Source organism: Vipera berus (assembly GCF_964194415.1).
Source record: "Vipera berus genome assembly, chromosome: 5".
Classification (NCBI taxonomy): Eukaryota; Metazoa; Chordata; class Lepidosauria; order Squamata; family Viperidae; genus Vipera; species Vipera berus.
The window spans coordinates 22,134,784-22,162,686 of NC_138207.1; the positions used below are offsets into that span (position 1 = coordinate 22,134,784).

A 27,903-nucleotide genomic window follows, 5' to 3' on the forward strand; every position below is an offset into this window, starting at 1 on the left:
ATATGCAAAGCTATTCTAAGAATTAGTTTAGAAAACTAAATAGAAAAGAAGATTTTCAAACAGAGAAATTATACTTTAATAATGTTATATTGCAATAGTGGCAAATACTACTATAGTGGTGAAATGAACCTTCACCCTCAATATTATATTGGAAATGCCCCAATATATTTCTATCATAGAACCAAAACAGGCTAAATTTCTGTTTAATTTTCTAGAATGGTATTTTTCTATGATGATTTGAATAAATCCCACAAGAGATTAAGGGGTAAAAATTATTGCATGCACTCAGCCATTTGCTTCCTTCCATTTCAATACTGCTTATCCCCTCTTACTGGCTGTACAAGACTCTTGAGATACTAGAAAATAGAAACTATACATCCACACTCATTGGGAAAAGGGAAGAAGAATCTGTGGCTTTTATCTGTCATCAGTTTTTAGAAGTTTTTAGAAGCAACTATGCTGCCAAGGTACCTAACAATGAAAAAATGGCAAAAGAAAACTTGAGAATCAAGGTCTCATTTGTGAAATGGAGTGGCAAAACAATTATGTTTAATTACAGGTTGCACTGCTTTCATGTTTTGTTTCTGGGTGTTCCTTAAACTTTGGTTGGGCCAATGCAAAAGAACCTAGTATATGTGGCACATTCAGGTTCATTTCACCTCAAAACAAGTGTAGATTACATTGTTATACTAAACAACTTTAAAGATAGTTTTTGCTTCAGTTAAAGTACGAGTTTGTCTTTTAGAATAGATGACAAAAAGGCATTTATTCTGGACAGTTGAAATTTCTCTAGTAAGAAAAACGGGTTTTGAACATCACAGTGGGCTCAAAATATAGTTTTGATAATACTATACATAAAGCCACACTGGCCTATTAAAAAGTTTTCAAAATAAGCATCAGAAAATATCACTAGTGTAACAATAATAGTATTAAAACCCTGATATTGCCAGTACAATTGCCACTTACGCTGATCTTCTGGCCTCCTCAATACAAAGATGAGTAACTGTTTTAAGAAATCAATATGGTGGAAGAGATGAAGAAAATGTTCAAAACTATTTAATTAAAAATATGTTAAGAACACTTATACCCAAGTCCTAACTCCCTCTTGAGTTGCATCCGACGCTACACTTTTAACGTTTATGTATTTATCCTGAAAGCCACCCGCTCATTTAGGAATAAAATCGATAAATAAATGCAAAAGTTGGTATCAATACACCGTGCGTAACCTAGAGGCAAGCCCGCTGCCCTTACTAAACGTCCGCCAGGGTTTTTTCTGAACGGCCTTTCCCCAGAAGCAAAGAAGGAAAGGCAACAGTCGCAGGCACTCCAGACTCAGCCCAGTTCATTTGCTTCCTATACGAAGGGGAGGCAGAAAGCCACCGGGGAAGCATGGACATGACTAAACGTTCTTCTGCCGCGCCTGGACAAGCGAAACCTTTTTGGTCCACGTCGGGAGCCATCAGGGGCCACCTCTGCCCTTCAAATGACTACCCGGGACCCCGTCTGGTTGGGAAGACGGGCGAGCGGCTCTCCCTGACGAGAGGAATCGAAAGTTCCGCGAGCGCGCGCCAGCCCTTCCACTCTCCTTTCCCAGCCAGAGCGCTCCACCTTTCCGCCGCCCTTCATTTGCCTATGTCTCTCCACCCAGGGGCTCCGGCGTCCCGCCCCACCGCGGAGGACTAGCCAATCACGGCGTGGCGCTGGATAAGGGGAAGGCGTGGCCGCTGCCCTCTTTCTGAGAGCGAGGCTACAACCTCCTCCCCTGCCCCCCTGCCCGTCCCCTTCCCTCCCCTCCCCCATCTTTCGCTCGCTCGCTCTCTTGCCTTCGCTACCGGCACATTCCGCCGCCCTGAGAAAGGCCTACAAGGCAACGGAAGCGTTTGGAATAGGCAGGGCGGCCGCTGCCGCTTCTTAGTTTGTCATCAGGCCAAGCCGGAGCGGAAGGCGGCTCGAGGTAAGGTAGCCAGACCGCCGCGGTGCTGAGGGAAGCCGGGGGACGAAGACGCGACAGTAGAACCGGGAAGAAGGGCCCGGCCGGGTCCGGGAGAAAGAGGAGGGAGGAAAGAGGACGAAGCGAGGCCGCGCTCCCTGCCTCCCGCCATGGCCGACAACGAGAAGCTGGACAACCAACGGCTGAAGAACTTTAAGAACAAAGGCCGCGACCTGGAGGTAGGCACCCCTTTTCTGAGGAGGAGGAGGAGGAGGAGGAGGAGGAGGGTCCGGAGCAGCCCGCCGCTCGCGCCGAAGAGGCTTCCGGCGGGTTTGGAGATCAGTTGCCCGTGGCGTCTCTGCTAATCTCCCACGCCAGCGTTAGGCGGCCGGCCGGTAGGCCAGTCGGCCTGCTTTTTTAAGTGCCTCGAAGCGAGGCCGGAGCCTCCGCCGGGAGGGAGGAGGGGAAAGGAGGAGAAGGGTGGGGTTCGCTGTGCTTTCCTCGCGAGGGACGCGTCGACACTCAACACCCTGGGCTAGGAAGGGCCGCGGCCTAGTCTGCTGCTCTTCGCGGCGGCGGCCGTGGAGGCGGCATGGAAGGTTCCGTTTTTCTTGCTCAAGAGAGACCGGGAAGGGGGTGCTTTCCTTCTTGCCTTGAAGAGTGAGGCCTTACGCCCAAGGTAGGAAGGCGAGAAAAGGAGGAGCCCGAATGGCCGAAGCTGATGGAGGAGCCCCTTCCTCCCTCCCCCCCACCTCAGCTGCCTGACATGGAAATGTCCTGTCAGATGACTTGTTTTTCCCCCTCTTCCCCACCTTTTTTTTTCTCCTCTGAACTGCACCTTGCCATAAAGAACCAGATTTGGAGCCACACAGTTGCACAAATGTCCTGGTACTATATTGTTTAAATTATTCTTTTTTAAAAAACAAAACTACTTTGTACTATAGTTTTATCTATTCTGTGGTGTAAATATAATTTGGTCAGTTTTTCATTTGAAATTGTTTAACTTGTTCTACTTTTGGTTGTATTTACTGTAATACTGTACAAGAAAAGTGTTTGTGCCATGAGTTTTTAAAGTGAAATTTGAATATTGAACTTGTTCTGTAAGCCATTAACTTTCACAAGTGTTCCTTGTTTCAACCTAGCCTCAGCCAGGAAACAAATGAAATGAAATTGGCTGATCATTCTGCATGTAAGATACCTTGACAAATTAATTAATTAAAGCACAGTTTTCCAGGGTTGCTCAAAAATTGCCCTTGGATATGGTCAATGATGGAAGACACTATAATGTAAGCAGCTTGGTTATTGTTCCTCATCTGAGTAGAAATTCTTTTAAATTGTATGAATATCATCCCAGTTTCTAAGATGTCTTATCACAAATTTTGAATTATGTCTAACAGTAATTTACAACTTGATAATTTATAAAAGATAAATGGTCTCCTAGTGACTTTGGAGACATGTCTATATAGTTAGCAACAACATGGAATTGGTCTTATGCAATATTTTTTTCAACTTCTTTGCCTAGGCAACAGCGTCACAAGATAATCTAAAATATGTCTTTTACAAAGTTGGTACCAGTATTGAATAAATAAAATAATATGAGTAACAAGCTGATATAGCATGGTCATAACACTTTCTCCTTCAATCTAGGATTTCATGAATTCTTGCTGCCATTTCTACCTCCTTTATAACATAACATTTATCCATCTGAACAGCATATTATTTAGATTATATGGTCTTATATCATTCAAATGGCTGGCAGGTAAATAATCTTTTGAAAATATGGTCAGTTTATATTCTATATTTAAGATTCTGATAGTATACCTGCTTAGCTGGCAAGAAAATAGTGTTAATTAATGTTAATTAATGTTAATTAATAGATATCTAATATTTCACTCCAGCTCAGATTACAAGTAATAGTTTATCTCTAGTGAAAATTATAATTTCATGAAATTAACTAATTTGGTTTCATGAATAGTGCCATATTAATTCCCTCAACTTTTGGGCTCCACAGAAGGGGTATATAATGCTAGGAAATGCTGTGAATTCTGGTAGTTTTCTTGCATATTTAATAGCATTTTATGTGAACTTTAAATTGTTTCACAAATGAGATGTGCTGAACATCTGCAAAGTTTATTTTGAAAGGCTTTATTCTAAAATTAGAAAATGTTGGAATTAATCTGTGAGTTGTTGATAAGGTTTTGTTACCTACATAATGTGAAAAATAAAAACATTGGTTTTAATTTTACTAGATCAAAAGAAATCCAATAAAAGCAAGCTAGCAAATGTGGACTGAATGCTTCTGATTTCTTTGTAAAGTTGAACTAGGAGGGAGTGGCAAGAACTCTGAAGTATGGTTCTGTCATTCAGGAGGAAGGACTGAGATTTTTAAAGATTTTTTTGTAGCGTTGAGATGGAACTTTTTAATATCTAAAATGTTTGTACAGTTCCTAATTGAATGTAAAATTGGTGTAAAATTGTGCTTCAATGGTAACCAAATGCTTGAAAATCACAAGCTAACAAATTGTCCACTGCAGATGTAAACCCAAAGCTTGTTCAAACTCATTTAAGTGTATTTTGTTCATTCTAAATTTTATAAGAGAGAGCTATGTTCATTCCTAAAGATTGGGGAGAGTAAGTTGGAATCAACAGAAGGCAGAAAATTAGGAGCACTACAATATTTGCTGATAAAAATATGCTTTTTCTGCTTACTGCCAGTCTATTTTTTCGTGCAGGAGGTTAATGAAAGGTGGGTATTTAAGCGCACCTGGGAATCCTGCTTCTGTGGAAAACAATCTTCTTGATCCCAATATTTTAAAATAAAAAGAATCTTCAATATGAATGGGATATCATTCTTGAGTCATCTTTAAGTTTTGTGACATTATCTGGCTTATGAGGTAATTGATGTGTTATATATGATAGTAACGTAGAAAAGAGGCTTATGTTAATAAACAGCATGTGTTACTTTCAGTTATCTCTAATTTGATTACTATCAAATTATTTTTATGGCTCTATTTTTAAGAATGATAGGGATTGTAACCTAACACATCTGGAGTATATTAGGTTTAGGCTATTTTAAACTAATTAGCTGTACAATACACTTGAATGTACTTTTCTTAAACAGTCTTGAAAAGCTGCTTAATAGCTGTGACTGCAGTAGATTTTAGAATTGTTGAGATGCATTCAGTGAAATTTCAGATGTAATTGCTCTATGCCAGTTTATACTGTAATTCTTTAGTAAATTGTGTCATAGTTGCATCATGTGCCATCATAGAAATTTTACAGGTGTTAAAATCATGGTTAAATTGGATATTGTTAGCCCCTCAAAGTAGATCATCATGTTGCAGGGAATTGGTGCATAGACCATCCTCATTTTTCTTTATTTGCAGATGAATGTGGGCAGATTAAGGGTTTATTGGAGGTACTTTGCTGGTCTAAATGTCTACTCCTTTTCTAGGGGATGTATCATTTTAAAGTTGCAGAAGATACAGATCTCTAATTATAGTCATGTTAAGCTATTCTGGGAGATTTTTTTATCATGTGTTCTAATAGAACTAAAAATACTGCCATCTGCAACAATTTCTTGGCTTGCTATAAAGATGGTGATCTATTGATTCTTACTGTAATCAGATTTCATATTTATATTGTAACTTATTGGTTTGCCTCTTGGGCGATATGATTGGAGAGCTCAGTACTTCAGAGTCCCTGAGAATGATCTTGGTGGAAACCTCAAGTCCCTCTTCCCAGTAAAGGAGAGGTGCAGCTAAGGGTAATCCATAGGAGTTTATGAAAGTCAAGGTTTTAGCAATATGAAGGAAGTATTAAATCAAACTTAGAAGAAGCAGTGGCAGAGTATTTTGCCAGGATATCTATATGGACATAGCTAATATTTTTGGACATGATCTTGTATCATATGATGAGATTACCAGAATGGAAGAAACTATTAACTATTTTAGTTAGTGGGGAAGAATGTTAAACTTTATGAGTACACCTAGAGATGAAGATATGGCCAGAATAAATCTACGTATTAATAGACTATTACATGCAAAAAATCCGGCAAAGGAATGGAGAGGCAGTAATACTTTAAAAATACTTGAAATGTGTGGTTGGCTATATCCCTATAAATTGCAGAGTCACATCTATTGGAATTATTCTAGTGAAGATCACTGTTGCATATACACCTGCTTCAAACACATCTGTGGAAAAAACAGTTTTGTGACAAATTGCAAGATGTGTTAAAAGCAATTTAAGTAAAAAATGTGATATTGCTGGTGAGTGATTGGAATACAAAAGTTGAGGAAATGGGGAACATTAGGTAGTAGGATGATTTGAATTGAGTAAATACACTAAAGCAGTAAAGTAATAGTATTATCCAAATACAACTTTTTGTTTGTTACCAAAACTTAATTCATGTAACATATAGACAGGTGGTCCTCAAGTTACAACTGTAATTGAGCCTGGCAATTACATTTGTGATATTTATAAAAGTGGATCATGTGACCGTACCAAATTTTATGACTTTTTCAGAGACATTTTCAAAACTAAACCAGCTAAAAATATTTTAGCATTTTAAATTGGAAAATATCTAAGCAGCTTTCAGAAAAGCTATTATGATTGCTAAAGAAAGATGAAGCATGGAAGCCTTTAGTAACAAGAATGATCTGAAAAGATATATCTTTTACAGTATCAAGTAGGAATAAAAAAATACAATATCTTGGTCAACAATATCTACAAAGGTGGATATGGGAAAACTGAAGAAAACTGTTTTAAAAAGAAGTTAGAAAAAAGTGCATCTAACCTGGTACTGAAGAATAATAGTGGAATAGATATGATAGAGGCAACTGAGATCAGAGGAAGATGTAAATATATTGAAACCTTTACAAATTAGATTATAGAATGAGAGTATAGTAAAAATGTGATTTAACAAGCCATTCAAGAGAAAGGAATGTAAATACAAATCTCCATTAAAATCCAAAGCTACTTATTTAACACATATAACACAAACACAAGCCAACATTGTACAGTATTATTCTGTTGTTGTTTCCTTCTGGAGACAAGGCCATAAGTCTGCTTCTTTGGTGCTTCCAACCCCTTTTTCACTTGGCTCTTGTCTTCTGAGTACTGCAGTCAAACTTCCTGCTAGTCATCCCATTCCTCCGTCTTTCCAAATAATTCCAGTAATCTCTGAATTGCCTTTTCTCTGGGCAATATTTCCAGTGCTTCTTATGCTTTTACCAAACTTCTCACTAACTGTCCATTCCCCCAATCTTGGTATTTGTGTCCCACAAATGTAAAAACAAAATCTCAACAAAGTTCACCTTTCTTTCAGAAGGGTGACTGGACTCAACTTTTGTCTGTTGCATCTATTTTTAAAAAAATAGAAAACCATCAAATATAAAATGTTTGTGTGTGTGTATGTATATATGTGTGTGTGTGTGTGTGTGTGTGTGTGTGTGTAGGAACTTACTCCAGTCACCTGTGAGGTATGAATGGCAATAGGTTATCTGTCAAATGAACATCTGATACAAATAAAATAGTCATTGAGCTGTTTAAACTAATGTAGAAGAGACATTTAAAACGATATCAAGCTCTGTATAAAAAAATGTAGCAAGACAGCATGCATTCATACCTAAGACAAGAAATGGAAGGGAATGTATGAATTGCCAAAGAAATAATTCCCTGTATAGTTTTTTTCTAGTTTTAATATTTTATAAAGAATAATGCTCTATATGGAGGAATGAGAAAGAAGCATATAGGTTTAAGAAAAGGCAGAGGGATCAATGAACTAATGTTTAATATAAAGTGGAGAGAGCAAGAGAATTTTAAGAAAAGGTTGCTTTGCTTATCATAAACAATGGCTTTGAATTTACACCTTGCCAGAATTTAAAATATATTAAGTCTTGATTAAGTGATTGATTATTTTTTGAAGGTCTGTACTAGTTTTATAAGAAGCTAGAACAAGAATTGCATTTGGAGAAAAAAATGGCTTGGAATAGAAAAGGGAGTAATTTAAGGATGCATGTTGATCCCATATCTGTTACATAATAATTACTGAATTAAAGGCTAAAATAGATGGCAGCTAGAATCAAAACTGGGGGTTGAAAAACTAATAGATTGAAATATGCAGTTGATACCACTCTTAGCTAAACAAAAGACTTCGTTAAAAATCATTATGAAGATGAAAAATCAGGGTTAATAATAAGCATTAAAAAGTCAAAGCTAAAGCTACATCTAGCCTGCTTAGAGAACTTGCAGTGAATGCAAACTAATAAAAGTGATAATTTTGACTTCATAGACCTCAAAATGGTGAAAAGTAGACCTGCTTAAAGCATTTTTCCAATCCAGATGGCTTTGATATAAATACGCCAATAGCCAGATTCTTGAACAATGTTGTTTTGTCAATTATTGCAGAAAATTCTGATGAGTCAGTGATTTTATTAAGATTTATAAAATGTGCTTAAAATATATGTGTGCCTGTGTCTGCAGATTTATATTCTCTTTCAAGTCAAACTGAAAGATACTGAACCGATGGAAAGTTTGTCCAGTGGAAAGTTAATATTGTATGCAGTAACAAACCAAAAACCTAAACTGCATATTTGTAAAGTGCAACACTTCAGCTAGATGGCAGCACATAACCATCTTTCGTTGATTTAGAACAGGTTTTCAGCCTTTTCACAGACTGTACCACCTTTAGGACATGACAATATTTGAGTACCACCAGTGGCTTAGCAAGGTGTAAAAAACTTAACGACAAAAGAGGAAAAAAGTGATAAAGTACACCCACTCAGATGCTCCATATTTGAGAAGCTTTTCAGATAGATTTACTACACCGGGTCACTCATTCTGAAAATAGCAGCACTTTGGCTTTTGACAATACAGATAGCCTCAATTACCATCCACATTTGGAACTGGTTACTTGGTCAGTAAGTAAGGCAGTAGCTAAGAGATGCCACTGCTGTGCTTATGAACTCTGTTCAGCTTTACAGACCTGCAAAGATTCTAAATGCAAAGATAGATTGCCCATCACATTATTTTTCCCATCACTTGTTAACTCTGAACAGTTGCTAAATGAGGCAGTCACTAAATGACTACTTTTATTAGTAATTTATACTTAATCCCTTTTCTAGTAATGATTACCTTACCACAGAAATATTCATACGTCTAATTAGCTGTTGTGCAACCAACTTCCATGCGCAAGGTGTCCAGTGAGCTGCCTACCAGTCAGAGCTGATTTTTCAATTAAAGCACTGCTGCTTCAGACCTTTTACTGATGTGGCTGCCTAGCTATATAGGAGCATCTGTTCCCACCCACAAAACTGCACTGAACAATTTTACATATTTTATTCAAGTTGAGAGCACCTTTCTAAGTACTTTTGAGAAAGCAATGGATATCCTTCACAACCACCTGTTTTACATAGAGATCATTCATGGTTCCATGCTCCTCCCTGCTTTTGTCAGAAAGAAATTTCTAGAGAGGATCAATTCTCACAGACAAGCCGGCTGCAACCCTCTCAAATTAATGTGATTTCTTGTTGCTGAACTCGAATACCACAGCCACAGGTAGGACCATACTGGGTAGATTGAGGGGAAATAAATATGAGTGGGCAGAGATTCCCAATTCATCTTAAGGCAACAATAAAAAATAAATAAAACTTACTGTTTTATTGAAATAAAAAATTCTGGACCATTGAGTAAATTCTGAGCCTTACCAAACAAAAAAAAAAGATTTTCCTATCCCTCCTCAGTCTAATATCTGGGAACAGGAAAGCCCTCCATTTGAAGTTTTCTAAACTTCCTTCATCCAGATTTGGAAAACAAACTGCTGCCCTAATATTTACCCCAAACTAACCCAAATTCCAGAAATACGGTTTTACAGCTAATCAGCTGTAGCTGCGTGCGCCGATCCTGGGCTCCTGCCCAGTTCACTTGCTCACGCTTTGCTGGAAAACATGCTGCTTGCTAACTTAGCAGAAGCGCCAGGATCTGCATCAGGCTACAGCTGATCCACGCTTCTGGACTGCTCCGCAGAAGCGCGGATCAGCTGTAGCTGCACGCGCCGATCCTGTGCTCCTGCCCAGTTTGCTTTGCTTCACCAGAAAACATGCTTGCTAACTTAGCAGAAACCCCAGAATCAGCGCCAGGCTACAGCTGATCCGTGCTTTGGGGCGGCTCAGTAACTTCATACATACATACATCCTCTGAAGCGTTTGTCCTCGTCTAAATAGTTGGTTATTTTGTTAAAGTGAATTATCCATAATATAGATCACAAATTTTATTATTTTAGATGATAATTACACTGTAAAGACATCTACTGTAATATCAAAATGTGTTGACATGCGTTCTCCCCACTTGTTTCATTGGATGGGAAAGTGGGTAAGGATATTATATATCTACATTCAGAAAAACATGGTTACAGTTCTTTCTCTGATTAGGAGCCCTGTTGCGCTAGGTAGATGGTCTATGACTAATATAGAAGATTGAATGTTTATACAAACCAGTAATTCCTCACTAAAAATTTAGATGTTTAGGTGAAAACTTTTCTGAAGATAGATATACATATGTGTGCGTGGGTGTGTGTTCACTGACTCCACTTTCTTTTTAATTTTCTATCAAGGCCTGACAGAAACAGTTATTGGATACTCCATGAAATAATTAGTTGACAGTGCAATTCTTTACTCACAATTATGCATGCTTTCAAGTCAAGGGCCTAATCATAGTGGAAGAGGTTTAGTTGGTATTGTTAATGCTGAAATTCTTAACATATTGTCCATCAATACTTGTGAGCTCACAAATACATTCCTTGGGGCTTGATGAATTCCCTGCACCATTTGAGATTGGTGTTGTAACAAAAAGTGTGGATCTGTTGGAATACATGTAATTGAGCTTCATACAGGCCTTGTTTTTGGAGTAACGTTTTTTGTAGCCTTTTAGCTTAGTTGCATTTCATCACTGAAAATACCTTACGTGAAACCTGTCTTGTATGAAGGATTATATGGCACGTTATCACAATGTCTTAATTTGTCATCTTCCCCTCCCTCCCCCGCCCAGGTTTGGAACCCTGATCTGGAAAATATAAGATTTTCTTTCCCTCCTTTAATCTGAAAGAGGAAGTGAATAGGAACAGAAGGTGCTGTTAAGATCAATATGAGCTTAGCAAAGAGCTTCAGACATTACATATTTTTTTCCATGTCAGTAAGCCTAATATTCCTTCTAACAATAAATTTGAATGTTTTAATGTCTGAAAAATACTGTACTGGAATAACTTTTAATAAAAGAAATATAAATCTTACTTTAAAAGATATGGTCGTCTTGAAACTCTGAAATTGTGGACAGAGAAAGTTTCATGTCTGAGAAAAAAGAAAGCCTGAAGTTTTCGACGGCTGTGTATTCTGGTTGATGTATTAGAAATTGGCTTGTTTCATTACTGGGTACAGCTATTAAAGAGGTTGTTTTGATTCAAAATCTAGATAAGTTGGAAAAAGTGTTACAGGAAACCAAAGGAAAGATTGATTCATCTCTACTAAATTGTGTTATAATGTGACATTAAAGAGAACTATTTTGTTTCTAATATAAATGGATTATTTATTAGCATATGCAATGATCAAACTTACTGAAACAGTATTATGTCAATAAGTGCAATTTAATTACCTTAATTGTTAATTAATCAATTTAATTAATTGTTAATCTATTTTCCTTTCATCAGTTTTTGGAATGTTAATACTCATTTTTTTAAGTTTTGGGCCTACTTCATTTATCTATAACAGAATTTTGTAGAATTGATGAAATCTCATAGTCACACTTAGAATTCATATTACTTCACAAAACATTAGGAGTGGAATATAATTCTATAATATTTTAATTCTACAGACCATGAGAAGACAGCGAAATGAAGTTGTTGTGGAATTAAGAAAAGTAAGCTTTAACATTTTAATCATATACTTTTAAAATTAACATTGGCTCAGTCCAGTACATACTGGTGGCACTATCCTCATAAATATGAGAAATTTCTCTTCCCCTGTGTTTAATGTTCACCACTCTGATGTTCATAATGTCTATAAATTAGTTAAAATGAAGGGATTCACAAATAACAAAACATACACAAAGAGTTTTTTAAAAATGGATCAAAACAGCAAGATCACAATTTAAAACATTTTAAGTATTCACTGTGCAAACAATGAAAGCACTATTGTATGCTAGTTACAACCTGCCCTGCCTGCACAACAGCTTAAAAAATGAATCTGACAATGAAGCAACAACAGTGAATTAAGTTCATTGAGCCTGTGAACAATAGAAGGACAGCAAAAAATACAATTGGATTGAAATTTCTTCATAATTCACATGGACATTTTTTGCATTTGGTGACCTGAAAATTTAGACAGCATTGCAGCACTAGTCATGAATGTTCATGCTGCACTTTTCTGCATTTCAGAAAAGTGTTATAATTGATAATATGCTGTATATTATTGCATTTTATTATGTATGCCACACTTAAATATAGATAATTATAAAAACATCTGTGCATTTTGTTCTTTGCACTTATTTTATATTTAGTTTTTTTAATGTACAAATTTTAATATGTTTTAAAAAAAAATGGGAAAGCATTTTACAAATATTTCCAGAAGATAATTTTATAATTTTTATTTAAAAGAACAAAAGAGATGAGCATCTGTTAAAAAGAAGAAATGTACCCCATGAAGATATCTGTGAAGATTCTGATATAGATGGTGACTTGAGAGTGGTAAGAATAAGTACAATATACAATAGTCACATTTGTTTTGTTTTGTTTTTTAAAGAAACCATTCCTAACACTATTATCTCTATAACAGCAAAATACATCATTGGAGGCAATAGTTCAGGTAAATATCTGCTTCCATTTTTTTAATTCAATGAAGTTGTTCATATTTTAATAGTTCTGACTACAAAATTAATTAATGGGTTTATTTTTTTAGAATGCCTCAAGTGACAACCAGGGAATCCAGTTAAGTGCAGTACAAGCTGCAAGGTAAGATGCTACTTTAATCATTTGAATTGTAAGTTTCTGATTGTAATAAAGTTTATTAACGGAAATTGTGATCTTTGATTCTACAGCTTCTCTTAATATGAAAAGCTAAATTTCTTTAGTAAATTTATTTTTCTGATAGTAGATTTTCTAGTAAAAAAGTTTATAAATCAAAAGCCTATTTTTTAACAAATATAGATGAAATGATGCCCTGACATGTGTATGCAGATAGCTTTTGAATACAGATTGGTTACTTAACAACCATTTGATATTACAATGGGCCTGGAATGAATGGTTTATGGCCTGTAAAACACCATCACAAAATGTTCTCTCTCCCTCTCTCTCTTCCTGCCTCCCTCCCTCCCTCTCCCTCCCCTTCATAATATTTCATCTTTGTATCAATACTAAGATGGTAAATATTTGAAATGTTGGATAATTACTATCAGTTCTTTTTGAGATAATAATTTTGGATCTATGTATTTATTGAAAGGCCATATGGAAGAAACTAAAGCCAGAATGAAAATTTGATCTATTACTGTATGTTTTTAAATAGAAAACTACTCTCCAGTGATCGCAATCCACCAATTGATGATTTAATAAAGTCTGGAATATTACCTATATTAGTGCATTGTCTGGAAAGAGATGATAAGTGAGTATGTACCTTAACAGCAGATTTTTAAAAATAGAAGCAGATATTTGAAAATACTGGAATGAAAACTAAAACCTTGTCTTTATTTAAATGTGTTTAAATATTATCTTTAGCCCATCTTTACAATTTGAAGCAGCATGGGCCCTGACAAATATTGCATCTGGAACCTCTGAACAAACACAGGCTGTAGTTCAATCCAGTAAGTTAATTATTATTAATGCATTTCTGCATACACATTAACTTGTGCAAAACCTCTTTAAATAGAACTATGTACATTCTGAGTTTTGTTTTAAGAATATAATAATATATACCAATCAGTCAATTCTTTTAACTCCACAAATGGGAAACCTGCATCTCATGTGGGTTGAAATTTTCCCTGGCCTGTACATGGTTTATATTTCCCATCCTTCTTGTCTCTTTTTCTCTAATTGCTTATGAAGAAGTAGAGTGCTTTGATTAAGACATCACCATGTATTTCTGCGCTGAACAAGTAGAATGTTTCTACTTGTTTCTCACAGCCTCTGTAAAGCCAAAGGGGAGAAGAGAATATTCTAAAAACTTATACAAGTATTAAAATGTGGTCAGATTATTGGGTTTTTTTTAAAGGAAGTAAATGTGAGCCTATACACTGTCAGCATGGCATTTCTCTTTCCATTGAAAGATGCATTTTTGCAATTTTATACTTATAGACCAAAATATCTGCTTTTCTTCAGTATAATTCAAATATATAAAGGAAGTAATGGAATCCTTGGATTAAATCATTCTGTTACTGTATTATCATATATCACAGTGTGATTAAGAGAAAAACGTAAGTCAAGCTATTCTCCAAGGCACCTGAGGGCAGGACAAGAAGCAGTGGATGGAAACTAATCAAGGAGAGAAGCAACCTAGAACTAAGAAGAAATTTCTTGACAGTTAGAATAATTAATCAACGGAACAACTTGCCTACAGAAGTTGTGACTGCTCCAACATTGGAGGTTTTTAAGACGAGATTGGATAGCCATGAAATGGTATAGGGTTTCCTGCCTAATCAGGGGGTTGGACTAGAAGACCTTTAAGTTCCCTTCCAACTCTGTTATTTTATATTCTAACTGTAGCAAATCTTGGTTTTGGATATGCTGTTCTGTAGTATAGCCATAGAAAGCAACTTGCAAGCTTTTCCTTCTGTTTTAGACTTAGGTGATACTTGTATCATGTCTAACTTCAATGAACTTACAGTTCATGAAACTGGCTTATTTTTATCAAACGTAAATAAAATAAATTATAATTAAGGATTCAAATAAGGTATTCTGAAGTAAGGCAATTATTGGAGGAAATGGAAGTGAGGGCAAAGCTGTAGGTCAGTCTTATTAAGAGTATGGTTTAGCAAATTGAATTACATTTAACTATTTCAAAACAATATTGAAGGTTTGTATAATTAATATGAGATTGACTTAGTTGAGATTAAATAATTTGACTTTTAAAAATTGGATTCCTCACTTAAATGCTACTTTGGGCCTTGAAATTTCTTTGTAGAAATTTGCAGAAATATTTCATTCTGTCTTCAATGTATTATTTTTAACATATTGAAAATAGTTGCATCAGATATGAAATATAAGTAAAATCTTTATCTTATGTAAAACAGTTCATTTTTAATCTATAATACGTAGAGGTTTGATTTTCTAAAAATGTTCCAGAATTAGAGTCCTGTCTAGTATAAATGCCTTGTTCTTAATTTATATAATTTGTTTTGCTTAATGAATAATAATTTGTCTAATGAATATGTTTGGTGTGGAACTTATTATCTTCTAGTTTTTGCTAAACTCTATTAGGATCTCTATTGGCTGCTGAGAGTTTTAATTCTGTTAACATATAATGGCCCAGAGGTATCCAGACACTACTTTATGTCAGTTATGATTTTTTCCCCAAACTACTTTTGAAGAAGTTAGTTAAAGCATACTAAAATATGGTTGTATAAAGACAGTGTATTAAAATCTTTTTTTACTGAATACTGCATGGCCAGCAAAAAGTTCTTTGTGCTTTTTAAGTAAAAAAGTGATGAAAATATTTTTAATGAAAACAAATATAACCAGCCCTAATTAGCTTGATATATACTGGTGAGTATGATGGGCTCTCCCCTCTTCTTATTTCCATTTAAGTTTCTGGAGAATTCTATATTGATTTTAGAAAATCTGCATATTCCGTAATGTAACTATTCAGAAACAAATGTTGCAGTACTGAATAGAATGAGGGTACAGGTAGTCCTTGACTTAACAACAGTTCCTTTAGTGACTGTTCAAAGTTACAGTGGCACAAAAAAAGTGACTTATGACTGTTTTTCACACAACTATTGCAGCATCCCCATGGTCATGTGATCAAATTTTAGATGTTTGGCAACTGACTCATATTTATGATGGCTGCAATATCCCAAGGTCATGTGATCACCTTTGATAAGCAAAGTCAATGCGGGAGCCAGATTCACTTAACATCCGTATTACTAACTTAACAATTGCATCGATTCACTTAAGAACTATGGCAAGAAACATCATCAAATGTGGCAAAATTCACATAACAACTTTTGCTTGGGCTCAGTTGTGGTCGTAAGTCAAGGATTTTCTGTATTTTTTATTGTAGCAGCTTTCAGAAATTGAGGCTTTGGATTTCATTATCCATCAGCTTAAAGTCATATACTAAGAGTGTGTTTTTGTGCTTTGAAACAATTCAGTAATTTATGACTTTCTTTTGCAGATGCTGTCCCACTCTTTTTGAGGTTGCTGCATTCACCCCATCAAAATGTTTGTGAACAAGCAGTATGGGCTTTAGGCAATATCATAGGTTTGTTATATTTTAAATAAAAACATGCTGATTCCATCACTTAACATTTAATAACTTGCCAGGCTTGCACTGCAATATTAATATTAGTTTTTTCTCAGAAATATTTTGTACATAATCTTTTTTCCCCATTTCTCCAAAAGTATTTTTAGTGATAATGCATGGATGTTCTCATAAAATTACATGGAAGAATATAACACGAATTACTTGGTTCATGGTGTGTCAGATACAGACAACCAGACCCACATGTGAAGAGTTCAAGATTGCTATTTTATTATACTCTGCCTGTTATACAGGCATCTTCCCAGATGCCAACCTCAGCTGAAACAATTTTTATGGAGCTTAAAGGGGGTCATTTCTGGATCTCTTGTGGCTTTGCAAGGATTTGAGGCTAATTCCATACTTGAGGCCTGCCCAGCTGGGTGCTTCCCAACATGGGAGTGCTTTATTTTAAATTTTTCATAGGCTATCCACTAGAGCAATGGTCCACAAATCAGTCCAGTTATCCCTTTTCCTGGTATGAAATACAGGCAGTCCTTGACTTGCAACAGTTAATTTAGTGACTGGAGTTACAATAGCACTGAAAAATGTGATCTGTGACCATTATTCACAACACCATTGCAGCATCCCCATAGTCACGTGATTAAAACTCGGATGCTTGTCAACTGACTCACATGTCCTGGGATCACATAATTCACTTTTGTGACCTTATAACAAACAAAGTCAATGGGGAAACCAGATTCACTTAGCAACCATGTTACTAACTGAACAGCTGCAATGGTTCACTTAATAACTGTAGCAAGAAAGGTCACAAAATGGGGCAAAACTCATTTAACTGTCTCACTTAGCAACAGAAATTTTGGGTTCAATTGTGGTTAAGTCAAGGACTACTGTAATGTCATTACCTCTTCCTCACAAAAAAACCCAGAATTTCTTGTTTTACACAAGCATTTTGATAGCAGCAGTCCCAAGCTGGATCCCTCAATTCACAAACAAGCAATTATAAATTGTTCCATTACCCCCGGGATATGCCCAGATTATCCCTTGGAGTACTTATCCCCAGTTTAACAATTTCTGATTAGAGGATTGTAGATATAGAAATAGAAAAGAGCCATTATAGTGTGGTGATTCAGGAGACTAAGTAGTAGACGTTCCTTAGACATGAAAGCTGGTTAATGACTTTGGCCCAGTCATCAGCCCAATCCACCTCAGTGCTGTTGTGGGGAAAATCGGAGGCAGGAGTATGTTTGTTGCCATGAATATTAAGAAATATATAATGATAAGAGCAACTTCTCAGTGGAACAGATTTATAGGATTAGGCTTTTCTTCACTGCAGGAGATATTCAGAGAAATGGTAGTCTTTAGATTGCTAGCCTAAAAGACAAGCATTTGTAATAGCCTATTAGAATTATCCTGTTTGCATACAGAGCTTTGAAAATATCTACACATATTTTTACTAATATATTACAAATGTTTAAATATTTATACAGGTGATGGGCCACAATGTAGAGATTATGTCATTAGTCTTGGAGTGGTGAAGCCGTTGCTGTCATTCATCAGCCCATCTATTCCAATAACTTTCTTAAGAAATGTAACTTGGGTAATGGTCAACCTGTGCCGTCACAAAGACCCACCTCCACCAATGGAAACCATTCAAGAGGTAATCTATTTGCTTCTTGGAAATTAATCAGTTTAGGTCTCCCTGCACAGTTTTAAATTTTGAACCCTTTTATTGTTTCTTCTAGATCCTCCCAGCATTGTGTGTCTTAATTCATCACACAGATGTAAATGTGAGTAATAAAATATTTTGTACAGTATCTTTAAAGGCAAAATAAACAACCCTATCAGAATTGGTACCTGCTTACATATATATTACTCTTATTAGATTTACTTTTCAGGAAAACTGCTATCTCAAATAAGTAAATACGTTTTGTGTTGCTACATATTGTCAACGCTGCTAGCATCGGATGTTCTTGCTTTGACAATATATGGAGATGCAGCCTTTTCCTTTCCTATGCTTTATTCTTAGAATTAGATGATACTGGGGGAGGAGGAGGAATGTGATGGGAGTTAGTTAGACATAACAATATTGTAAAAGTGTATGAACTCGGGCTTTTGAAATAAGAGAAGATAAGAGATGGTGGGTTGGAGAATTCAAACTAATTGGAGAATGTGATTTATGACTGCTAATTAGAGGAGGGAATTGTGTTTGATACTATGTGCTAAGGGGAGGATAATTCAGATTTTGGCTTCGACCATGTATGTGCCGAAGTTATGCTGCTCCAATAAAGGTTCTTTAAGGTAAACAATGCCTTGAAGTTCTTTGAAGAGTTTCATTTGTCAAAACCATGACACATCAAGGAATGTTGCACATAATCCCTTAACCATGGCTTCCTGGTGTTATTACCCTTTCTCCAAATTTAATCATTGAAAAGTTACATAGATCCATCATAATTTACATATTGTCCACATCATAGCTGTCATTTAACTACATTGTCTTGCTTTGCTTTAACTTTTGCTTTTAATTTAGATCAACTTTACTTTTTACTTTACTTTACTTATTTTACTTTACTTGGCAGATGGGTGGTACAAAAATGTGAAATACACATGCACATGTGTACATTTATACATACGTTCATAAATGAGATTTAATATTGCAATATAACAATAGACAATGTGAGAATAGCAAGAAGTTAAGTTTGATACATATTTTATAATTAGTTCATGGTTAGAGATGGAGGTTAAAATGAATCTTGGGGAAGGAGGTTTCTAAAAGAATTCTAAAGTGTAGAAGACAGCAAAATAAAATGGGCAGAACCGTGATAAAGGGACAAGAGACCTAATGATAAATTTGAATGCTTAGCAATTATAGCATAGTACTTAATTGATGGAACTCTTTATGGATTGGAAGCATATTTATATGCTTTTTCCCTCACTATTATTGAGCTATACACTAAGATGTGAGTGTAAGTTAAATTTTATAAAAAGACCTAGAAAATGTTAAGTAGAATAAAACATAGCAATCAATTATTGATTTCTTGCTTGTGAAGTTGTGGTGCATTTTTCTTCTTCTAATTAGATATTGGTAGATACAGTCTGGGCCCTCTCATACCTAACGGATTCAGGCAATGAACAGATTCAGATGGTGATAGATTCTGGGATAGTTCCTCATCTGGTTCCTCTTCTCAGCCATCAGGAAGTTAAAGTACAAGTAAGTATTCTGCAAGCTTCCTTTCTTTAAATAGAGTTTTTAGGGAAAGCACTGCATTAGAAATTAATATACGAAATTTTTTGAATGGTCATTTTATTAAAATGAGAGGTGTGAAGTATTCTGATATGAATAGACTGTTTTTAATGTGAAATGGCATTTCATATAAATGAACTGAACAATACTTTAGACTGTCCGTAGAATTTGAATACCAAATTATTTCCCTGGATAATACTTTAAAAATTTTATTTCTGGAATCTTTTCACTGATAGCATTCAGCTTACAGTCAATAACTTAAATCTGGTGAATGGGTGAAATTAATGCATAATATTTTCAATGAATCACCAAATCCTTTCCTTTTTAACATATTTGACCATCAGGTTTGAATTATTTTTTTTCCTAGACTGCAGCACTCAGAGCTGTAGGCAATATTGTTACTGGCACTGATGAACAAACCCAGGTAGTTCTGAATTGTGAAGCTCTTTCACATTTTCCTGCTCTGTTGACACACCCCAAAGAAAAAATTAATAAGGTATGTAAATATGTACAACACTATTACCTATTATATGCTATTGATAATAAATTAATATAATTGATCTTTTGACTCCATGTGAATACAGCTATGTTCAAATTTTACTGACTCTTGGAAATGATGAAATGGAGGTTAAAATGTAGAGGGATGAATGTGAATAGGAGAGCAAGGTTGTTTTATTCAGTATGGAAAAGAAGAAAAAGTGTGTGTGTGTGTGTGAGAGAGAGAGAGAGAGAGGGAGAGGGAGAGGGAGGGAGAGGGAGAGGGAGAGGGAGGGGGAGGGAGAAAATGTGTATGGTGCATATTTGTATTTAGGACCAAATAATGATGCAAACTGTGGACACTGAAAAGAATTGCTGATTTTGGAGTGCATCTGAGGCAGTTGCTAAGTCATAGGGCCTTTGTGCAACATTGCCTGTGATTAAAGCCCAAAACATGTTCACAGTTTGTATCTAGAAATTGTAAACCTCTGACATATTCTTTTTGTCATATAAATGAATATGTAATCTGATCCAAGAGTCCAGTTTAATGATTTTTAAACTACCAAAACATGATTTTTATTCATAAACAATAAGCAGTTTCTTAAAAGACTTAAAAGCACATTTTATAGAAGTTTCAATTTATTATACTTAGAAGTTATGCTATTTTTTTTAAAAAAAGCTTTGACAAAACAGTCTTTTATTTATTTACACATTTCATTTAATTTAAAAATGGCCTTTCTAGGGCAGCAAAAAAGAGTAAATACAATTATAGACTTTAAATGTTAAAATTCAAAAAGTGAAATATAACTTAAAGGACTATATTGTACATATTTGTTATTTTGATTTTATTTAATGTATTATAGTTATTTTAATATCTCTAAATACCTCAACGTCCAATGAGATTTGAAACTGTAGATCCATTGAACAAATAAATGTGTGTAGACTACCAATCTTATTGAATTTGAAATGGATCATCAGGACTTGACCTTTTTCATTGATCTTAGATGGATTCATGTGGGCATAGTTTGCTTTACATATTCGGACTGAATTGGTTTGGAAACATGTCAGTAATATATGGCTATCATAGAATTAATGTAGTATACTTGATTAATCCACCAAACCCCCAAGCAATTGTATTTTGCATCAGTTGAACTGTCCTAATGGTTTAAAGTTGAAACTCAAATACTTTGGCCACCTAATGAGAAAGGAGGAGTCACTGGAGAAGAGCCTAATGCTGGGAAAGATTGAGGGCAAGAGAAGAAGAGGACGACAGAGAATGAGGTGGCTGGATGGAGTCACTGAAGCAGTAGGCATGAGCTTAAATGGACTCCAGAAGATGGTACAGGAAGGCCCAGAGGAACGTTGTCCATATATTGCAATGGGTCGGACACAACTTCGCAACTAACAACAACAATGGTCTAACGGGCCCAGATTGATTACATTTAGTAGCATAATCTGCATGTAATTAATGCATGTATGATCAGAGAAAATCCATACCCATTAGTGAATAAAGTTACTGTATCAATCTAAGCGGTTGCCATCCCAGTTTGCACAGAAGATCATAACCCCAAGTTCAAATTTGAGCTTTCAGTGAGGGGTCTAATCTTACGTACCACAGCATGCACCTCATTAGCTAGATCAGTCATTTTATTTATTTATCTATTTATTTTAATCCCATTTATATCCCGCCCTTCTCCGAAGACTCAGGGCGGCTTACAATTTAAGCACAAACCAATGTGCTTAGCAATTCCCACAGCACGTCTAGTTTTCTGTAGATTAGTGTTCAGTGCATCTATATCCATTCCAAAATTACTGGCTTCAGAACATGAGTTGATATTTACCATTAAGCTTATAAGGCCAGCTCCCAACTCAATGTAATATAAAATTGTTGCAACAACTCAGCAAACCTGTATTCACTAGGCTACCCAAAACTGCTTACCCCTTATGATACTTTGATGCAAAATTTCTTAGATTAGAGTAGTCATGGAATAACCCAGAATATATATTATTTAAATATACGTATTTGTTTAAAAGTCTTTTCTGATCATGGGCTCAAGTTTTTAATCCAGTGAACTTTTAATGCAGTTCAGCATTGCACTATGTCATTATAACAAACCCTGGTGGCTTAGTTTGCTCAATAACTGTAGTGTCTGTTTAAGCTTCATGCTAAACCAATCAAGCTACTTTATAATTTAACATAATATATGAAGCCAGCCCATTATTTCATTGTCTTGAAGTCCTATGGAGGTCAAGACTTTGGAAATTATCATTACAGTGGCTTGATAATACTTTTAAATCATTCTCTAAACATAGTGCAAAAGCTGGATGCTACCAGACTTTAGGTAATATGTTTCATTTTTAATAACTGATCTAGTGGCTTTTAAAAAATGTGCTCTCATATAATTTTTAGTCTATATATGTAGCATGTTCAAAATCACTACCATAAGCACCAAGGATTAAAACCAGTGAGAAGGGAATCCAGCCCCTTTAGAATTCTGATTAACTTTAGGCTCATTTCATTATTAAATATGATGAGCTGAACATTGTAAAATGTTACAACTTCATAAAGGTTTTTGCAAATTCATGAATTATATGGCTGCCCATTTCAGGTGCCTCTGAAGGGTATACAAGGATTAAAAAATAAAAGGCCATGATTTATACAACTAGTGCCCAAGGGGAAACAATAACTCACACTTCCCTCCCCCCCCCCACAAATACTTAATAAAATGCTTAATACGAATGTTATAATTTATTTATACCTGACTTTAAGTTCAGAGGGATAATCCAGCAGTTATTGGTTATAGGTAAAAGTATATATCCTATAATTTAATTCTTATCCTCTTTAAATATAACTCATGTTGGAAGCAGACGTATGCTGAACAATTTCAACACAATAGGTTAACATGCAACTTAAATGGTACCCAGATTTTATTTTACTGTGTTCATACTGAAAACCACGTAGCCAAGAGTCAAGCCATACTTTCAGAATTTGTAATATTTCTTTAAGCATTGTTAAACTTTACTTTTTTTGTTGCAGGAAGCTGTATGGTTCCTATCTAACATCACTGCAGGAAATCAGCAGCAAGTCCAGGCTGTGATAGATGCTAACCTTGTACCAATGATAATACATCTTTTAGATAAGGTTAGACAAACATTTACTTAAATTATTTAGGTGGGTGCATATATGTCTGCCTGATAGCTCACTTAACTCAGTAAACTTAGCTTTTTTCTAGCAAAGCAAGCACCAATCCTCAAGCAAGCTGCTGATTATATCACTTAAATAATTATAATTCAAGACTGAGAGAATGAAGTTATGTAAGAGACAAAGTTGTTTAAAGAGACTAAGATATTTTAAATCTGTGGTAATTTATCTAATGAACAATATATCAATTCCATAAACAGCATTTTTCTTTTCAATAGATTTCTCAGTTGTTGTCTACTACTACTATATGCCTTGCGCAATAATGAAACATTAAAAGTACCAAATTTTATAATGCAAATCAGGTATTAATCACCAGATGCTTTCAAAGGCAGTCATATGTCAACAAAATGCTGCAGGACAGTCTGGACTAAATGCAGTATTTCTTTTGGAGAGATAGTGAGGATCTTTTCATGTACAGAAGTTCTGCTGTAAGCAGTAGCCTAACTAAATAGCTCAAAACGTATTTTAGCCATTTTTCTACATTTGTACAATGAATACCACAGAAGACTTGGTTTTCCAAATTTGGATGAGGTTATCATTTCGTATTTTAGAACAAGTAAATTGTAATACAAAGCAGACATCATATTTGCTCGTCAAACTGAAGGCTAAATTGTATCAGGCAATATTTTGGGATATTTGCAGTTTTGATAGCATGATATGGACCCTGTTAGAGTTGGGAAGGTCTACCAACACAAAATGGGACTCATAATGCAGTAATTTTAGTGGTGGCATTAAAGCTATTACCTATAAATATCTGCAGGCAGTAAGGTCACTCTGTGTGGAGAGAGTTTCCTCCTTTAAATTTCTGGGAGTCTACCTCTGTGAAGATCTGACCTGGAAAGTTAACACAACCCAGGTGTCTAGAAAGGCCCAACAGAGGCTTCACTTTCTTAGGGTCTTGTGGAAGAACAGGGTAGAACAACGGCTAATGACCCTCTTTTACCAGTCTACTATAGAGAGCGTCCTCTCGTATGGTATTGTGGTTTGGTATGCTGGTCTGACAGCCGCGGATAGGAAAGTATTACAGAGGGTAGTGAGCACAGCACAAGACATTGTGGGCTGTTCCCTGACACCACTGGATGACATCACCAGGGCTCGTTGCCTTGGAAGAGTGAGGAAGATTCTCGGGGATGACTCACACCCTGGACGTTATCTCTTTACTCTCCTACCATCCGGTAGGAGATATAGGAATATAGCCAGCTGTACCAACAGGCTGAAAAATAGCTTTTATCCGTGGGCTGTTAGGCTTTTGAATGGGATATAATCTCTGTGAACTTATGCAGAATTGACTTGTGAGGCTGGTGTGTGGTGTAGTTGGTTCACATGATGTGGTAGGATGGAGGGTTTGTTGTCACTGTGTGTTGGGGGGAGGGAGCATGGGGAGAGGCTCAGGTAATCTCAATGTACACATGTTGTACTTTGACAATAAAGGTTTATTATTATTATTATTAACAGAAATTAGGTTGGTATTCTATTCTCTTTCCTGCCATTTTCTTTTTTTCCTTGCATGTCAACTCCAAGCAGAAATATACATAGCCACTTGGCCCAATGATCCCTTGCTTTATGAATTAAGGGATTAAAAGGATTTGAGGAAATGAACTTATACTGCCTCCCAAATCAGTGTAGCTAGCTTCTACTGTGGGTAGTTCACTAATAGTTAATAATAGTTTTAAACTTTTATGCAGCCCAACTCTCAACTACTCTAGAAAGCTTACAATAAAAATTACAAATTACAATAAAATCAGTAAACCATTAAAATTAGAAGATAGCAAGTTCAGTGAAGCAGCAGTTTCTTTTTCACAACAGGGTCTGGGTAGAAAACCGAATCTTCTCAGCACTGTTAACCATTTGATAGGAATGAGTCAGAGACATCTTCTCCCCACCAAACTCATATAACCTCCAGACTTTGGGACAGAGCCTTGACAGCTTTACTTGGCTGCCCAGGGTAGAAATATATAATTTATTATCATAAGCATACTGATGATACTGAACCCCAAATTGGCAGATGACCTTACCCAGCACTATCATGTAGATGTTGAAAAGAAGGGGCGAAAGAGAGGAACTCTGTGGAGTCAGGAATCCAGTCAGTTCAAATGAATATAGTTTTATTGCATGCTAATGCTTTCTACAAGAATCTGAATACTAACCATCAAAGCAAATTGGCAGCAGATAAGAATCAACCGAATTCAAGGTGGGCTAATTTAGATCTCCTGCGGGCATGAAGGGCACTCAAAGCTGATGACATGTTTGATCCCTCCCTTGGGCTCAGGCTGATCATCTCCTACAGTTAATAGTCAAAGTACAGGTAGTCCGTGACTTAGTACCAGTCTCTTAGCAATAGTTCAGAGTTAAGACAAATCCCCCAAAAAGGACTTATGACCCAGATTTGAAGCTCCAATGCACGCACACACACACACACAAACACACACACACCCCGGCAGTCACATTACCACATTTTTTTACACTTTGCAATATACATTGCAATATACAATTGGCCAGGGTCATGTGACGACCCACTTTATGACCACAATTTACAACCAAAATTGCATGCTCAGTTACAGTCATAATTCAAGTACTATCTATACCCATTTTGGTTCTGATGCTGGGGAAAAATCAGCCTTTGGGAGACAGGAGATTGGACTTTAACAAATTAAGTGATATTAAACTAATTTTTAAGTTTGACCATTAAAAGTCTTTCATTTACTTTATTAAGAAAAGCCTGAAAATAATGTATCAACTTTTTCATATTTTTAGGGTGACTTTGGTACACAAAAGGAAGCTGCCTGGGCTATAAGTAACCTGACAATCAGTGGAAGAAAAGATCAAGTAAGTAATACTTCATACATACTTGAGGCAAGGGAATATGGTAGAATTAAAATGCAAATACAAATGGGAGGCACAGTCCAATTAAAAGAAGTTATTTAGATTCAGTTTGTGTTTTGTTCAGGTGTAATCTGTCTCAGATTGTAGTATACAAATTCTTCAATATTGTTTTCCAGTGTAAACCTGCTGAGAACTGAATTACATAACTGTATTAGATTTGTTTTGGAGACTTTTAAAGTTTATACTCAAAAAAAGTCTTTAGAATAGTTTTAACTTCTGGTTAACTGAAACAAAAATGTCTCAAAATAGTTTCCAGTCTCACATTACTTAAGTTGATAGTTCAGTTAGAGTCTGGTATAAAAATAGATAATAGTACTTTAAGGGTATTCTCAGAATAAACATTATTAAGGTAAATTATTACAGTTCAATTTTTTTCTGTAAAGTAATTAAAATCATGTGTATTTTCAATGATTTAAACCAAAAGATTATAAATAGTATTCAATGCACAGAATATTTATTTATAATTTGTTGATGCACGGAATGTTTTCCTATGTTCCCTTCTTACTGCAGTGGCCTTCACTCATAGGTCAGCATATAGGTTGTGATGAGGCATAATAGAATAACTGGTAGACCTCGCTTAATTACTGCCTTGTTTAGCAAATGTTCAGTTAGATAACACTGAAAAATTAACTATATGACAGTCCTCACACTTATGACCATTACAGCATCCAGTTGTCACAAGATCGTTTTTTGTGTGCCTCACAGCTAGCTTCCGACAAGCAATAAAGAAGCCAGCAGTAAAATCACATGTTGTGATTGCGTAGTGTCTCATTTAACAACTGGGTCACTTACTAGCAGAATTGCTGGTGCCAATTGTGGTCATTAAGCAGGGACTACCTGTAGTGGAAATTGTGTAGATACATTTGTACAGAAAAGTATATTTCTATTTATGCAAAGAACTTGAAGTTCAAAAAATTGGATTATTTTACATTAAATTAAATTACCGTCCTTAAACTTTAAATCAGTAGGAACATGCAATATCTTAGAAATTGTGAATTTCTAAATTCATCAAATGTGTGTTCAGTCTGATAAATAACAATACTTAAAAAAAAGATTTATCATTAAGATCTATGTAAACCCTAGTCAGGGGTCCCCAACCCCTGGGCCATAGACCGGTACTGGGCCATGGCATACCAGCAACCGGGCCACACAAACAAGCAAAGCCCCATCTGAGATGCAGGCAGCACACAAAACCACGCCCCCTCTGGTCTGCGGAAAAATGTCCATGTAATCAGTCTCTGGTGCCCAAAAGGTTGGGGACCTCTGCTGTAGATGATACCTTTCAGGTTAAGGAATAATGAGAATCTATTCATTTATTGTTTTAAATATACATAAAGTTTTCTGTTTTTAACATTGTCTTCATTTATGGTCCTGATATCATTTATTTTTGTTTTTTAGGTGGCATATCTAATTCAACAAAATGTAATTCCTCCATTTTGCAACTTGTTAACAGTAAAAGATGCTCAGGTCGTGCAAGTAGTGCTGGATGGGCTAAGTAATATATTAAAAATGGCTGATGATGAGGCAGAAACCATAGCCAACCTTATTGAAGAATGTGGAGGTATAATTTAATTGTTTGATTTAGTAAAAGATTTGAATTTATACATTTCTATCAGTTTAAATTATTTCATATTTTGTCACAGATCCATAGATGTTGATATTCTAAAAATATACATATTTATTTATTGAAATGTGATTACAGAAATAATTA

At 35.7% G+C, this 27,903-nt stretch overlaps 1 protein-coding gene across 2 annotated transcripts in view; it reads left to right on the plus strand.

Annotated features, from left to right (window-relative positions):
* Positions 1 to 1,756: 1,756 nt before the first annotated feature.
* KPNA4 (karyopherin subunit alpha 4) overlaps positions 1,757 to 27,903 on the plus strand; it is a 29,831-nt gene continuing 3,684 nt past the window's right edge. The window contains exons 1-15 of one of the 2 annotated variants that reach the window (XM_081328634.1): positions 1,757 to 2,169; positions 11,795 to 11,839; positions 12,576 to 12,665; positions 12,754 to 12,783; positions 12,877 to 12,929; positions 13,480 to 13,575; positions 13,689 to 13,774; positions 16,303 to 16,389; positions 17,877 to 18,046; positions 18,132 to 18,176; positions 19,466 to 19,597; positions 19,998 to 20,126; positions 23,145 to 23,249; positions 26,064 to 26,135; positions 27,591 to 27,753. In XM_081328634.1, coding sequence (XP_081184760.1) covers positions 2,101 to 2,169; positions 11,795 to 11,839; positions 12,576 to 12,665; positions 12,754 to 12,783; positions 12,877 to 12,929; positions 13,480 to 13,575; positions 13,689 to 13,774; positions 16,303 to 16,389; positions 17,877 to 18,046; positions 18,132 to 18,176; positions 19,466 to 19,597; positions 19,998 to 20,126; positions 23,145 to 23,249; positions 26,064 to 26,135; positions 27,591 to 27,753 — 1,372 coding nt within the window. In that variant the 5' untranslated portion in view covers positions 1,757 to 2,100. Of the gene's footprint in view, positions 2,170 to 2,498; positions 2,610 to 11,794; positions 11,840 to 12,575; positions 12,666 to 12,753; positions 12,784 to 12,876; positions 12,930 to 13,479; positions 13,576 to 13,688; positions 13,775 to 16,302; positions 16,390 to 17,876; positions 18,047 to 18,131; positions 18,177 to 19,465; positions 19,598 to 19,997; positions 20,127 to 23,144; positions 23,250 to 26,063; positions 26,136 to 27,590; positions 27,754 to 27,903 lie in introns of those variants that run through there. The other variant, XM_081328635.1, reaches the window with a different exon arrangement.